Raw genomic sequence first — 14,899 nt, forward strand, 5'->3', positions numbered from 1 at the left:
ATTCTGGTAGCTGTTATTTGTTGCTGTTACTGCTGCCGCTGCCTTTTTGGCTTTTAGCAACCAAATACTAATTGACATCTCGCTATGCCGCCTACGGAGGGTAATGGTGGAATAATAGGGCCGAACACATGTCTATAGCTTTACAGTTAGCCCACTAGTGCTTGCCAATGCAAAAACAGTTTCAATTAAGCAATTAGCGCCATTGAAACAAATCCAACACGTTTTGTGGCTTATAAACTGAAGCATCATGTCGATTGGTTCGAACCCTGCGGTCGATGGAATGGAACCGGGAATAGGCCATAGGACTGGGGATTTTGTTTTCTGCGGCCATTCATTTAAGGCAATTAAAGGGTAATTGGGGTATGCGTGTTTGTTTGGGAATTGATTGATGGATGGAAAAGCCTGTTTGCTGGAGAGGAAAATACAAAAGTAATTTTACCCTGATTCTTTTAAAATTTTCATCCTAAAATACTATCATTTTCTACTCTCACATATAACGTGAAAGGATTTTAAAAGTGTCAATTAAATTTAATTGTTTTAGATTAAAATTGTTTAGTTATCTTTAAAATAATTATAAAAAATCCTTCAAAATCCACAGTAGTTTACAGTCTACTAAAGTTTAGCAAATATTGATTAGTGTTAGCCTTATTACGTGCATTACAAATACAAATGCAAATGCCATTTTCGTTACTACTGCTAATTTGCGCAATATATGTGCCCCGCTCAGTTAGCATATTTATGCGAATTTTCCGCTTCGGTTCAATTTTAGCCACAAATCGAAAACAACAACGTATACAACGTTAAAGTCTTGATCCTAAACGTGAATCTACATATATATCCGTAAGCTGCTTACGGCTTTGTTGTCTGCCGTGAAAACCATTCTGTATTGACGTCAGTGTTTTGCCCTCCTGCATTATATAAAGCGGCTTAAAACGAATCCATCGCTGTTTTTTTGGGGGAATGACGGAGAAAGTCGTACTTAATACGATGGGATTTGATTAAGTTCGATTTGAAGAATTCGTGGACGGACATTGGCCCTGATGATGATGATGCATCACCATTGCCATTGCAATTTGCACTTTAATAAACCCGATAAAGCACCGCAAATGTTAATTACATTTGCAAATGCAATCAATATCGAACTGCCTAATTTAATTAACCAATCGCTAAGTTTTATTTGCCGCGTGGCCAAGTTGATTAAAATTGTAGGAGGAGTTTTCATTACGGTTCGCAAAGTATTTTGGAGAGAGTATGCGCTAAAAGTTAAACGGAAAAGTTTGCACTCGATTTGGAATATTAGGGGTTTCTATTTATATACACACTTTTTATGGCCTGATTTTAGGGTCCTAGCGCATAAGATTTAATGGTCTTTAAAAAGGCTTATCTTTATTTGGTACTTCGGCTTCTCGGCTAATTGGTACCACTCACATTATGGTTATAACTTGTGGTATTATTAATAAGTTATCTTTATGACAATTTAATTGATCTAGTAGTTACTTGTTGCTCCTATCATGAAGAAACATTCGAACTTTGCTGAATTTGTGGAACTTGAGCTTCTGCGAACCCGCTTGATCTTAACATATCTTAACCTGCCCATCAACATAAATCCCCCAAAGTACAGAATTAAGTTTGTTGCCCTAAGGTTTTGGCCGCAAACAAACACCGAACATATGTTTACTATTTAAAGCCTTTAACCAAGCAAACCAGTCAAGGGTGTCAGCTTAAAACAATAAGTGTTGCTGGCCAACCGAAAGCGGTAAATTGGATGGCAAATCAGTTAAAATAATAACAATGGTATGGCCGCAACAATGACGCCGGTAGTAACAGCAACAACACAAAGATAAACAACTCATTAAAAGGAAATTAAACAGCCGTGAACCAAAACGAACACCATGTCACGACCCGTCACTCATACGCACTGTTGTCTGGCCGTACGTGAGTGACGTTTCGCGGTTTGATAAAGACACTCGTTACTCCTCCAAAAAAAAAATAAAGAATTTCACCGAAAGGAAATTGAATAAAGGCATTGATATGTAAAGCAAAATTTAAATGACTTTATCGTCTATAAATAAATGGAAATACATTTTATTTGAACATATCGCCTCTAAACGTGTCTAGGCTAAATGCTACTTTGCTACAAAAAGCAATGACTAAAGAGTATAACAAATAACAAAAGTTATCTTCAATAGATTTGGGGTGTGGTTAGTCAAAAGTATTTAGCATCTGACTGTTGACTTTGCTCGGTTGCCAACTCGAACATTTTTGGTGGTTTTTAGAGTTTATTTGATACAAATATCAGTTGAATAGATTGCAAGTGAAAAGTGTTAGAAAAAGCTTAGCTCAGGCAGAGAAAGAAATTTCTTTTAAGTGACTACTACTTTATTTGCTGTTAAACAATGTTTATATTGGTGTATAAATATCTTTTACAGATATTATAAAACAGTTAAGCTGAAACAATACTATAAAATAACTTTAAATAGCTGCACGTAGACTGTTTTAAGTAAATTGCATTACGTGAATGAAAATTTGGATGAATTTGTGACTTTTTAAACCTTTTTCCTTTCAATTTCAAAGGCAACTAGAATTTTATTGTGTTAGACCTTGTCTATTTTATTCACGAGTATAGCAAATATCTGTCATTTGCCCATTAATGCTCGAGGTCTTTGACTTCCTGCACTTTACTTACATTCGCCCCTTATGGGCCTAATTGAACTGGCTTAATTGAAGCCAAACGAGGAAAAGAAATTAGCCAGCAGTCATTTTGAACGTAAGCAAACAATTGACAACCAGTCTGTTGGCCAAGTGCAGGACAAGGAAATTTTAATTAATTAACACAAATTTGCAGTGTAATAGAGACGCTGGAAGCACAAGTATCTGGGGGGGTTCGAGATGTTGGCAAAAGTAAACAACGGCAAATGCTTGAATTTCTCACTCTAAATGGCCCACTTGACTGCAACTTTAATTAACTGGAAACGTTATGTTTGTTTTTGAAGGCGGCCAACAACGCAAAGACAATGGCCCAGAGAACCAAGATCCAAAAGCCAAGAAGATGGGGTTCTCGAAAGATAAGGGCCCAAAACACATTGTCTGGGGGCTGTTCTCTACCCAATGTTTAATCAATGTAGTTGGAAATTTATTGGGCTAATTGCTTTCTAATTTATTGGGGAGTGGAAACAGGACAATACATAATTATTATTATGTGATGAGGTGGTGCACAGTAAAAATTCGTTGATTTATAAGAAAATTTAATCAGCTTTAAATTGAAAACATATAATAAATCTACATAATGCATTATTTAATGATTATTTTTTTTTTTGAATTTTTGAACAAAGGAAAAATGAAAACTATAGTTTTTTTATAGGCAAGGTTTTTCTATCATTGAATTAAATAATTTATAAAAGAATTATTATCTTTCTTTTACCAAATTATTTTATTCAATAACAATCGAATTTGATTTTCTTGCTCTATTAAATCATTATAGATTTTTTACGAATGGTAATTGTGTTAAATTGTATTAATTGTATCAAAATTTGTTTTTATTTTAAATGGCACATTTTCGTGATAATTTTTTGCAGTGTTTTTAGCTTCTGATCTGCGGCTTCTAATTATTATTTTGGCAAATAGTAGGCGCAAACAGGCAGCTCATGGAACACACTCATTTATTGTTTATTAGCCAGCAAAGCTGTGAAATATCTTGGGCTCTTGTTTCCACTGTTTCCAAGTCACAAGATACGAATGCGTGTGGTATGTGCTAACCAAATACTGGCTGAAATTTCAATTCCCCCTTTTTTATAGAGGTGGTGAATCATACTACATACTCCGCTGGGATGGAGTTTATTGTTTTGTTTTTGTTCTACGCTTTTTTCATTTGTGTTGGAAAAGTTCCTTCCTGCCGCAGACTTTGCTTTTGGTACTTTTGTTTATTTGCTTTTATCGGTTTCTATTTTTGTTTTTTATTTGCTTGGCTCTCGACGCTCTTCGCGCCAAAGTCCAAGTCTAAACGAGTTTCCACTGACGTTTAATTCAGCCCGAATGATTCTGCAATTTGATTTATGGATTACCGCGAATCGGAATTTTCAATAGCGTTTGTTTGATTTGTCAGGTATGTAAATATGAAGGCACAGATTAAATCCCAACGGAGTATTGCGAAATAATATTTCGCTGATTATTGATCTGCTGACATAGGTGAAATTCGAAGGGTAGACTGAATGGCGCTTAAGTAATAAGATATGCAAAATAAGTTGATTTATAACAGCAAATCGAATCAAGAATCTCACACCGAATGGATTTTTAAAATACATTTATACCAAATATTACGCATACGCCCCATTGGCCACACTTACATGAGTTCTTCCACTGTTGAAATTTGTGATAAACGAAGCAAGCGCATATGAAGAATATCACAAAGACGATGAGCAGCGTTAGGATGACTCCAATCCAGATATCGCTGACCACGTGGGCAAAGTCCTGGCCATCGTCGCCCGTATATATCCTTGATCCGTGCGCTATATGCGGCGGAGGTGCCCGAGCAGCTGGCAGGACATCAAAGAGATCGTCAGCCACATCGGCAACGTCGTTGGCCGTGGCTGCACCGCTCAAATTGATCTCGACCTCCTGGCGATCGATGGTGAAATTTCCCAATGCCGAATCCAAGCCCAAGGCCAGCTGCTCCAGTTTATTAATGAGTATGGAGTAATTGCCGGGCAGATCGAAGCCACCAAGATCGAGTTTTTCGCCACTACTGGTGGATGCTGCGGCATCCAAGGTCGTTGCATTGCCATTAAGGCCTTCACTTAAAGTTGTGGTTGTGGCAGTTGCAATCGTTAGATTGCCGGCATCTTCGAGGCCTGCCAGCAGGTTGCCCGTAATATTCAGAGCCTTTAGTAAATCGGCCATCTTTCAGAACTATATATATTACGTAATAATTTTTTATCACTTTGTTTTAGTACAGTCGGCACATGTGCTTTCGTATATATTTCTTTCTTTAACTCAGCCGCGATGCTGGAGCTTCATTGCGCGACTGAAAACGGGCGTCGAGTGTAAAGTTGCAAATTCGCTGGCCCGCTTTTTGTCGACACTCCCGATTGGCATATAGATTTTATTTTATTTAATCTCCAGCTTCTACTTTATGCCGTTTTTCACTTTTCAACTAATTGTGTTAACGCATCGGTGTTAATTCGCCTCACGCATCTCGTACGGTTTTGGGTTGAAAAAATGGTATCTGTATCTCACAGATACAGGCCGCTCTCATTGCTGATTTGTTGCACAAATATTGATCGTTGGCATTAAAGCTCTCCTTTTTTTCATATATATCTCTGCTGTTTACTGTTTTGCTGCTGGGGAATTTATCTTAGCAATAAACATATGCATATACTGTGTATCCTTCGGCTATCTATCTGTATGAAATTCAGTTTTATTGATTTGCCAAGTGGAAATGAGGGAAAACATTTGTCATTACTCCGGAGCTCTGCTCCGTTTCGTTTAATCTCTGCCACTTGCGAGGCTGTAAAATCTTCGCATATTTGCCCAGCTAATTCTCGATTACACGTGAAGTGCATAAGGGCAAATCCAAGGCAGCTCACGTGTAAAATGTCGATTTGCTGAGTGAATTACTTAATGATGGTTTAAGATCCATAAACTCCATAAACTAAAGGCCTACGAATATCAACAAAATATTTACCAAAGTTCAAAGCAAATGAATGTGACTTAGAAAGCTCGAATTTCTTAAATTGAGAATTAAAGTTTATATTTTTTATAGTATCTATAAATCTATAAAAGTGGCTTGCTGATTTTTATTAATAACACCAATTATATTATCAATCAGTCATTCATTAGAAATCGCTTGTGTGCACATACTCAATCAATAATGCCTATTTGATTTATTCAAATTCGATCAACTGACAACTAGATAGGCGTAACTTAAGCCTCAATCAGAGGCTTTTCCGAGTCTTGAAGCACACACCCATCTCATTTTATGGCAGACGACTGTTCTATATTTAGAACAGCTTCAATAACAGTCAATTAGGCCGCTTGTTTTCAGCATCTATAAACATTAATTAAAACTGGTGGAGCCCTATTGAATTTCAGTACAGATATCTGGGCATTTAAAAGTCTGGAATATATGCAATTAATGAATAAATCAAGCGGAAAATTTTAAGATCTCAACTTGAATACTAGATCAAGCCAACGACTGATAATGAGAATAGTATATAAATGTATAGTGCTTGGACACTTGTTTAACAAATCAATTTAATGTCACAACAAATATATATTGGAATGCTAGCAAAAAATAAAACAAAAAGATGGCTTTCATTGATAAATATTGTCATTGACTTTTCAATGGGTTTCTTCATCAAACAATTTATTTAAGTAATGGCAATGCATTCGTTTTTTATGAGCTGAATTGCTTTAATTTAGCTCTCTATTTTATTGTTTATATCATATTAAATATTTTCCAGTTCTTTGTAATGTAATCACACTTTTATTGAAGACGCAGCTAATCAGCAAACATGCAATATTGAAAAGTAGGAAGCACACGATTTCATTAAAGCTTACTTTTTATATTTTATGAACACATTTCTTAAATCATTTTCATTTAGTTTCCGCTTCTTTTTAGATATTTTCATTTATTTACACTGCTTATGTAAAATAGTTGTTTACTACGAGTTAAATATTTGGCGCCAAACGTTTTTTGGTTTTTCCATTTAAGTTTCACGACCTTTATCAACAATAAAAAATGATTGAAAAACTCGCGTAGAACTTTTGGCCGTTTGTTATTGTTTAGCCAAATGAACCGACCGGGCGCGCTTGTTTACAACAATTAAAACTGCTTTCTTGCGTCTTGCAATTATAGCCACGTTAACAGCGAAAAGTTAACTGCCGTCGCGGTGACAGCGCGACGTCGACTGCGACCGCAAAATATTGTTGAAAAAGCCAGCGACTCTTGGCAAACAAACCGAATGAATGACTAACTGAGCGTGTGACAAACTGACAGACTGACTGCATGACGGAACCTAGGCAGATGCTGAGATTCAGATACAGATACGGATTGAGATTGAGATTGAGCTATGTCTGGCCGAAACTGCTTCTGACGCGAAGACGCGGCAAATATTTAAATCAAGTGAGACAACGCGATCAACGGTCGCCGCAGACAAAAATGACACTTGGAAAATGATTACCTCTACAAGCTAGCTATTGTATTAATAAAACATATAATTAACATATTTTTCATAAATTTAATCAGCATATATGTAATGTTTAATCTTATTAATTTTATTAAAGTTTTTACTAATGATTTAAATATATATACATGTATATATCTTTATAATTATGATTGAGGTATAAATTGTAAATGAAAGGGAACCAATTTTAAATTAAATATGCGAATGGAAATTTAATTCATATTTTTCTAGGTGCACTTAGTAAGTCTGCTGAGAAAACTAAAACTAGCAAATCAGTAATCATAACGAGTCGATTGCAGCAATTGACTCGGCTTGATTCTACTATATTCTTAGATTTATTTGTTTGTGACATTTCGCTTTGATTAAATAAATGTTATAACTAGTAAATAAATTTTATTATAGAATATAACACCACTTAATAATATAGGCCTTTATGATCTTTGGTTTCCTACAGGCTTAAAGTTTTATTTTCATTTGTATTGATATAGTTTACAAATTATATTTATAATGTACAATAATTATGATTCAATAATATAATTGTAAATAAGTCGTCTGTTTCCTTAGCCGCAATTTTCTCACATTTTATTATTTATTTATTGCTTAATATATTCCGTCTATACTTAATAATAATTGCAGTCTACCTATTGCAGTGAAAGCAATCGTGCTTATGTAAATTTATTAATTTGCTATAACTTACGATTCCGCCTTTTCTAATCAGTAATAAGAATTTCTATTCACACAGTCTTTTTTGTATTTATATACCATATACATAAATATAAATTTTATCTGAATTTATAAACAGCAATGTTTTAAGTAAAATTTATAAAGTGCAGTCTGGCTTTCATGCATTTGGCTTTGGTTTATTTCCAGTTGCAATTTCGCCGGCGACTATCAGAAATTGTTCTTCTAATCCGGCCATGCATATTTCATGTTTATTGCATATCATTTACATTTAAATTTATGCATTGGACTTATGTTGCCGAAACGTGAGCATTTCATGGACAATTTCACAGCGAATATTTCATTAGTGTTTCGGTAATATTTGTTATTTGGCTGCTCGGCTGTCGTAGTGTATGTTTTATTATCTTTTTGGTGTTTATTAAAATTTGCATTTAATTATTTCGTTTCATTTGATTATTGGGAATTTGTGGCTGCTGCACTTTGCTGCCTAAACTATGTATGTTCGAAATGTAGAACAATTTCAATTATGTTGTGCTTTAATGCAATTGCATAATTCCAAATGCAGAAGTTGCTTTGTCTGTGTGCTTAGTGGAAGTAATTTTTCCTGTGTTTGCGGTTAACTATTTGTAAATCACAAATTGATTCGATCGACTGCCTGATTATGAATTTTCCATTTGCTAATATTGACTTTTCTGTGTGGCGTTGCACTATTTATGAGCATCAATTGCAATTAGCATTCTGCACAGGCTTAGTGACGCATGATTAGAGCTTTATCAATTTCGAATTATTTTATTGATATTGGCACTTAAAGCTGGTACCCAGTTGGCACTCAAAGGGGGTGCTCCTAATCGCTTTTGAAGAGCCTTTGTCACGGGCTTTCCAATTGATAGATTACGGAGTATGTGTGTATTTGCAAATAAATCGCACTGGCGAATCAATCAACAATTGAGTGCATTAAAATGACCTCTTTTTGCTCTTTAACAGCTAAAAGCTAAATTGAATGGAATTAATTGGGTTAAAAGGCCTGAATGGGGAAGTGGGACAACGGCTGATTGAGTTATTGTTTTAAAGTCGTACAAATGATATTTGTTTTCAATAAGTTTACTTGTTTCCAGGTGTCTTGTGGACATTCCCCCCTGGTCATTTCACCCCAATATTAATCTAAAGTATCTGTGTACACATGATTTATTTGGAGTAGCCGGTTGCATTGTGTATCACGGTGATTCCTTATCTCAAGTGGTCACCAATCATCTTGTCAGCTCGTACATACGTCAGATTACTATTTACGTTCTACATTAAACATGAGCTAAATACTTTTTTTTAGGCAAAACAACAAATGTGTTTTTCATGCGGTGCCATACGTTTTTTGTAAGTTTCGGTTCGATTTGGTTCGATCTGGTATTTTGCATGCTTTTTACATTAGCTTGGCCATAAAGCTTCGTTAGCTATAATTATTATTTTTATACTGTAATTAACAGGATTTATTGCTTACAAATAGTTTTTAATGATCTCTGATATTTCGAAACAAAACACATATATTTATATTTCCATAATGGGGAATAGATATAACAGAATGGATAGCTACATTTCTATGCAACCAATTAGCAATTATTTTCAATAAATAGTATATTTGTTTTACCAAATTTTTTTTGAATATACAGGAATATTAGGAGTTTCAATCATTAAAATCAAATTCACCACAACATCATCAAGACCTTAGCATAGTTTTTAACCCTATTGCATGCACCAAAGGTTGTTGCGCTCGCTAACTTGATCTAATTAGACTACTTAGGACAGGAAACTCCCCAAATTAGGACAAACTCACCACAAATGGCTAATTAGTCCCAAAAAAACCAAAATACTACGAAAACCAGGCGTCGACGTGTATTTATTATTATTTATAACATTGTGATGTTTACGTTTATATTTTTTGCGTGTCAGACGCCGGCTGGCAGTAGTGAAAAGTTGTGAACCGGTTGCGCATGCGCCGGGCAGAATAATCAAGTGACACAGCTCACGTGATGACATCGAAAGTACAAGTTATTTTAAGTAGGTAATTCAACCAGTTTTGGTATTTTTGCACTACAATTAACCGAATGATTTCGTCACACTGTTGTGAACAGCATGCTTTAATTAAAAACAAATGAGGTCAACAGACAGAATGCGACGCCACTGAGTCTGGTGATAAGATCTTGATAAAATTGTTATATTAAAATCATAAATTCATCACCTTTGGAATTTGATGTCGTTCGGCTAGATTACCGCTTAAAGTTCACAGTCTGCTGATTAAGCCATCAATTAAGTAACTCTGCAACGGAATGTTATTAACCCCCGGGTATTTCCCATGTCAGCCCCGATCTCCAATGCGAACATTCCAGCCAGTTGAATATACTTGGCAAATAGTCAGCGTTATTTGCGGCTTCACTCGCTTCACTTCGCTCCACTCGGGAAAAGGTGAGCAAACAAAGGAAGTGCGCGGCGTGGTGGCCGCCTGTAATGCACTTAATTATAGACTTCTGAGTAACCGGGGTCTTTGAACGAGAACTGACCGCATAGAAAGATAATGCTTCTGAATTATGAAATAGTTAGGTAACATTGTTGGGCCAAGATAATAGCAGAGAATGCGCAGCTCGATGGATATATACTTTTAAACAGCTTATATGGTAAGACATAACTTATAAGCAAAAACTCTTCAATAGCACTTTGCAGTTACCTGAATATTAAAGTCATTATCTGTGCTTAAAATTCTGTTCCATATTTTATTACTATATATATTTTCAATGGTACGCAGTTAGCATTATTGGAATATCAGTGAGTATAGGTTCCAGGAAAAATCCAATTAAATATACAATAAAAGATAATAAGCCCTTTTGCATATTCCTATAATCTCCAAAAGGAAAAACCCTCGTCCTTATGATAAACCATCTTTTACTAACGCACTCGACTCCAGTACCGAACCACCTTGTCTCCGTTAGATCCCTCATCGGCAACCCTATCGCAACAATCTTTTATCCAAACACAACAAGCCTCATTCTCATTCTCAATCTCCGACCCTTCGACCAAATGCCGTCAGTTGTTCGAACACTCCTCTTTGTGGGATATCTCCCGATGTTCCCGGTCCCCGATTCCCCAGTTTCCCCGGTTCTCCGGTTCCTTTAAGCCAATTTGTAAACCATCAAATCGCGTTAAATGCGCTTTTCCGGTCGCGGCCTCTTTTCCTCTTTTATCTCCGGAGCGACTGCCGCAGCGAGGAAAAATCTCATTGTTATTGTTTGGCTTGCTAAACGGAAATGGTTAGGCTGACAGCAGGCTGTATCCTTTTCGGCTTTGCACCTCCGACAGGTACAAGGACGACATATGCCTTGATAAGGATGCAATCGTTCGCGCTTCTCTCAACTTATTGATTTGTTTACCTTTGGGCCAATGCCGCTGTGAGAACGGAAATTGAAAGGCTGTTGGCCCGAGTATTCCTCATAGAGTTATGCAAGCATTTCTGTAATCATTTCTATTTTTTTGGGATTGTCACCAGGCAAGTACTATGCTATACAACAATCTTTTTACGCCCCTACCTCTATCTGAACTTCCGTTGCAGAACAAACGACCAGAACCGTGGCCAATGCACTCGACTCACACACAGTAGCCGGCTTGAAAGGTCGATATTGGCCCGGTTCTGTTCATAAAATGTCTGAAAAACGAGGGTGTAATTTACGAGCTGTTTGTCAACAAAGCAGGAAAATCTATTTCGTATTTTATTATACGAAAAGAATCGTAAACTGGAACCGAAACTGACCAGCACCGACCTAATGAGGCGTTTTTGATCGCTTCCGCTCCTTGTTGAATAAATTTAAATACTCATTAGGGGCAAATATTGAACAAATCGTCTTAATGTCATGGGGCGACACACTGGCTCATTCATTATCCTATTTAATTGAGGAATATCCACAAGAAAGAGGTGAGGGTAGAAGAAGTTCCAGTCGAAATAAGGTTGTTAAAAAAAAAAACAAATTTAAAAAGGTGTGGGGCTTGGTTCCAAATTAAATATAATTTAATTTCTAGAATTACTAGTATCTAATATTTAGCTAGATGCATAATAAAACTTCAAGTTAAATACTTGAATTTAACATCTCAGTACTTTTAAACTGATTAGATTATGTATATTTTCCGCGTTCTTCAATATACCTTTCAGTTTTTTAAACTTTTACGCTGTCATGTAATTTGAAACTCAAAGTTTTCATCACATTGTTTGCAATAGATTCCTGTGTGTCCTGGAATCCTTCAGCACTATCTACCTTGGCGATCTCAAAAATTACTTTCGAATAGTTTGCTTCCTTGTCAGCCGGCTTCCAGTGGCTTCCTGGCGTTTCTGCCCTGGTCTCCTGGACACACAATCAATCATAATTGTTTCTCAGTTTGTCAACAAACTACGAGTTTGGTGGTGCTGGAGTTTCGAGTTGTCTGTTATCGCAATGCAGCCAGGTTGTGGCTATGGGCGGCTGGCCACGCCCACTTCCAGCGGCATCAAGCAAGTTTCAGCACAAAGCCATTGACATTTGTGGGCGGGAATATGGGAGGCGAGCGGGAAGAAAGGAATCGCGTTTGCTAGCTTTTGGCGGCATTGCATATAAAGTTGCAGCAAAAAGTGCACCAAGGGAGCCACAACAATAACGAAGGACGAAGGCTGATAAGCGACGAAACGGAAGTGGCACACAGACACAGGACTAGCTTAATGGGTATGAGTGTATTGGTACACTTGGAGAAAACATTTAAGATCTACATATCAGCTTGAAATGTTGATTTTATTATTCATTTGATTTTATTACCATGTAACAATGTTCTAAATCGAATTAATAATTGATTAGGCATTTTTAGAACAGTACTTTTAGCGCCTATGTTTTAGTTGCATCCTTTCAAATTAAGGTATATATTTTTTCTCTGAGTGCAGCGACAAACGTGTGGCAAAGAAAAAATCGCTTGGCAGGCGAGAATGGGCGACGCAACAGTTTGCCAGGGGATATTGACGGACCAGAGTCGCGTTGAGTTGCTATCAATGGCATTGGAGGAATTCCCCAGTGTGTCCTGCGTGGCAGCAAAGCATGAAAACCCGATTACGCTCAGTTGATATGCAAGGACCCCCTGCCAGCCCCCATGCCCCCATCCCTTAAGTACATACATAGGGGTTTATATACATAGGTATATCTGTGCAGGCGACGAAGAAGGAAAAGGCGTCGCGTTAACATATGATTGTCGTCTGCCTCGCCCAAACATAAAAAGGGATAAAGGATAACGAAGCGCAAATTTCAAATAATCATGAATATTACATGAGCTGCAAGAGTAGACAAACGTTACACACACATGGAGGCCAGAGCTCCGTTTCCCTTTCTTTTTGCCGGAACCTCCTCCTTCTTGGCGGCGATTTATATGAAAATCATTCACACGTTCCAAATTATTTATTAATGTCTATGCAAAATTGTGTGAATCTAGGGACCCAGATAGGGGGGGAAACGAGAAAGTGCCATAGTTAAAGAGGGTTTGAACTGCTCGGAGGTTAGGATTTGACATTTGTTGTGTTTTGTGTTTAATTTCCAGACTTTCTTCTTTTCTGGACGTTGACAAGGGGTTGAAATGGTTCGTAAATGCCGATAAATCGTTGCCTTATATTTTCATTTATATTTAAATACTCGAAGATCTGAAGAAATAGTTTACAGCGAATAGAATACAGAAAAGATTAACAACTGAATATGTGTATTTCATCTACCTTACATGTACATGTGTACATGTTTTCAAAAACAGCTAAAAAAGTAAAATACAGATCTTCCTATTTGTATGATACTTATGACCATATAAATTGAATATTTCAAATTTTAAATTCTTTGTTTTTGCCAGGCAAGCTTTAAGGCGTATTTAAATTTTAATACCTTTTGACATCCAAATATGTAACTTAAAAAATGTATTTAATTTACCTTTGACTTTACTCCCATTATTAAAATAGCAGTAATACCCATAACGCATGAATATTTCTTCCTTCTTACGCACACAAGTACCTTTTGTCAAACAGAAAGCAAGACAGCTTGACTGATATGTCTGCGTGTGTATCTGTGTGCGAGCTTAAGAGTATCCGGATGCTTGTGTGCGTGTGCGTCAGAAGGGAAGCCGCGGCAATGAGCTTGCAATAATGTGATAAGCGCAACGGAAATGAAAACAAGAATAAATGCAAGTGCAAACCGAGCGATGACAGCGGCATAAAAAAAAGAAAGGAAGAGAGTGTAAGTACCGCCAATAACAACAACCAAAGCTGCAACAACAAAGGCGAGCCACAACAAAGACTGAGCACTTAAAAGCCATGCGAAGGCGCCAGCGTCAACATCGCATGGATGCACTGAGAAAAATGTATGCTAACTTTCAATATTTGATCAAAATCGATTTTATTTAACTTTGATTTAACGAATTAATAATAAATATATAAGAAACGGTATGGTAAAAGTAAACTGGTGAATTTAAACGTATTAATTTTATTTTTATATTAATGTGCTGTTTGTTTAAAATTTATAATAAATTAACAAAACTAAGCAACAATGCATTTTAAAATATGAATAATTAATAAGAATAATTTGTAAACCCGCGCTTTAATTTACCTTATAATTCATGAGCCTAGAAAGTGGGTATAGTCAGTTTTAAAACTATGAAAACTCATTATATTAAAGAATATTATTAGTTATTATAAGGTTGTGACGTTAAAAGTCTTATTTTCCTGCAATAAATGTTATAACATTATAAAATACATAATTTATTAATAAAAGAGTTCAACTTTTGAGTGCAGTGTCAGCGGGAGGGATTGAAAAGGGCTGTGCAATGAGGAGCTGCCGTCATCAGGCATTCAGGCAATAAAAGCAAAATTGCCATTCGAGCAAGGACCCCCTGCATTTTCAATACCCCTGTGCCACCAAGCCCCCTTAACCCCTTGCAGCCCCGCCAACACCATCACATCATCACATGTGGCGCTTTTGCCTCAATTATTTTTATTGGTTCGGCGCAAAAAT

General features: G+C 36.5%; 1 protein-coding gene across 3 annotated transcripts in view; it reads right to left on the reverse strand.

The window, feature by feature from the left end:
• Positions 1-14,899, reverse strand: part of LOC6738174 — a 35,088-nt gene that overhangs the window by 14,340 nt on the left and 5,849 nt on the right. Inside the window, exons 1-2 of one of the 3 annotated variants that reach the window (XM_044922815.1) lie at positions 6,556-6,933; positions 4,344-5,253 (exon numbers count right to left, since the gene is read on the reverse strand). The exons of 1 other annotated variant lie outside the window; for it this stretch is intronic. In XM_044922815.1, coding sequence (XP_044778750.1) covers positions 4,344-4,896 — 553 coding nt within the window. In that variant the 5' untranslated portion in view covers positions 4,897-5,253; positions 6,556-6,933. Of the gene's footprint in view, positions 1-4,343; positions 5,397-6,555; positions 6,934-14,899 lie in introns of those variants that run through there. One more of the 3 variants, XM_016169483.3, reaches the window with a different exon arrangement.

Source organism: Drosophila simulans, chromosome 3L (assembly GCF_016746395.2).
Source record: "Drosophila simulans strain w501 chromosome 3L, Prin_Dsim_3.1, whole genome shotgun sequence".
Lineage (NCBI taxonomy): Eukaryota > Metazoa > Arthropoda > Insecta > Diptera > Drosophilidae > Drosophila > Drosophila simulans.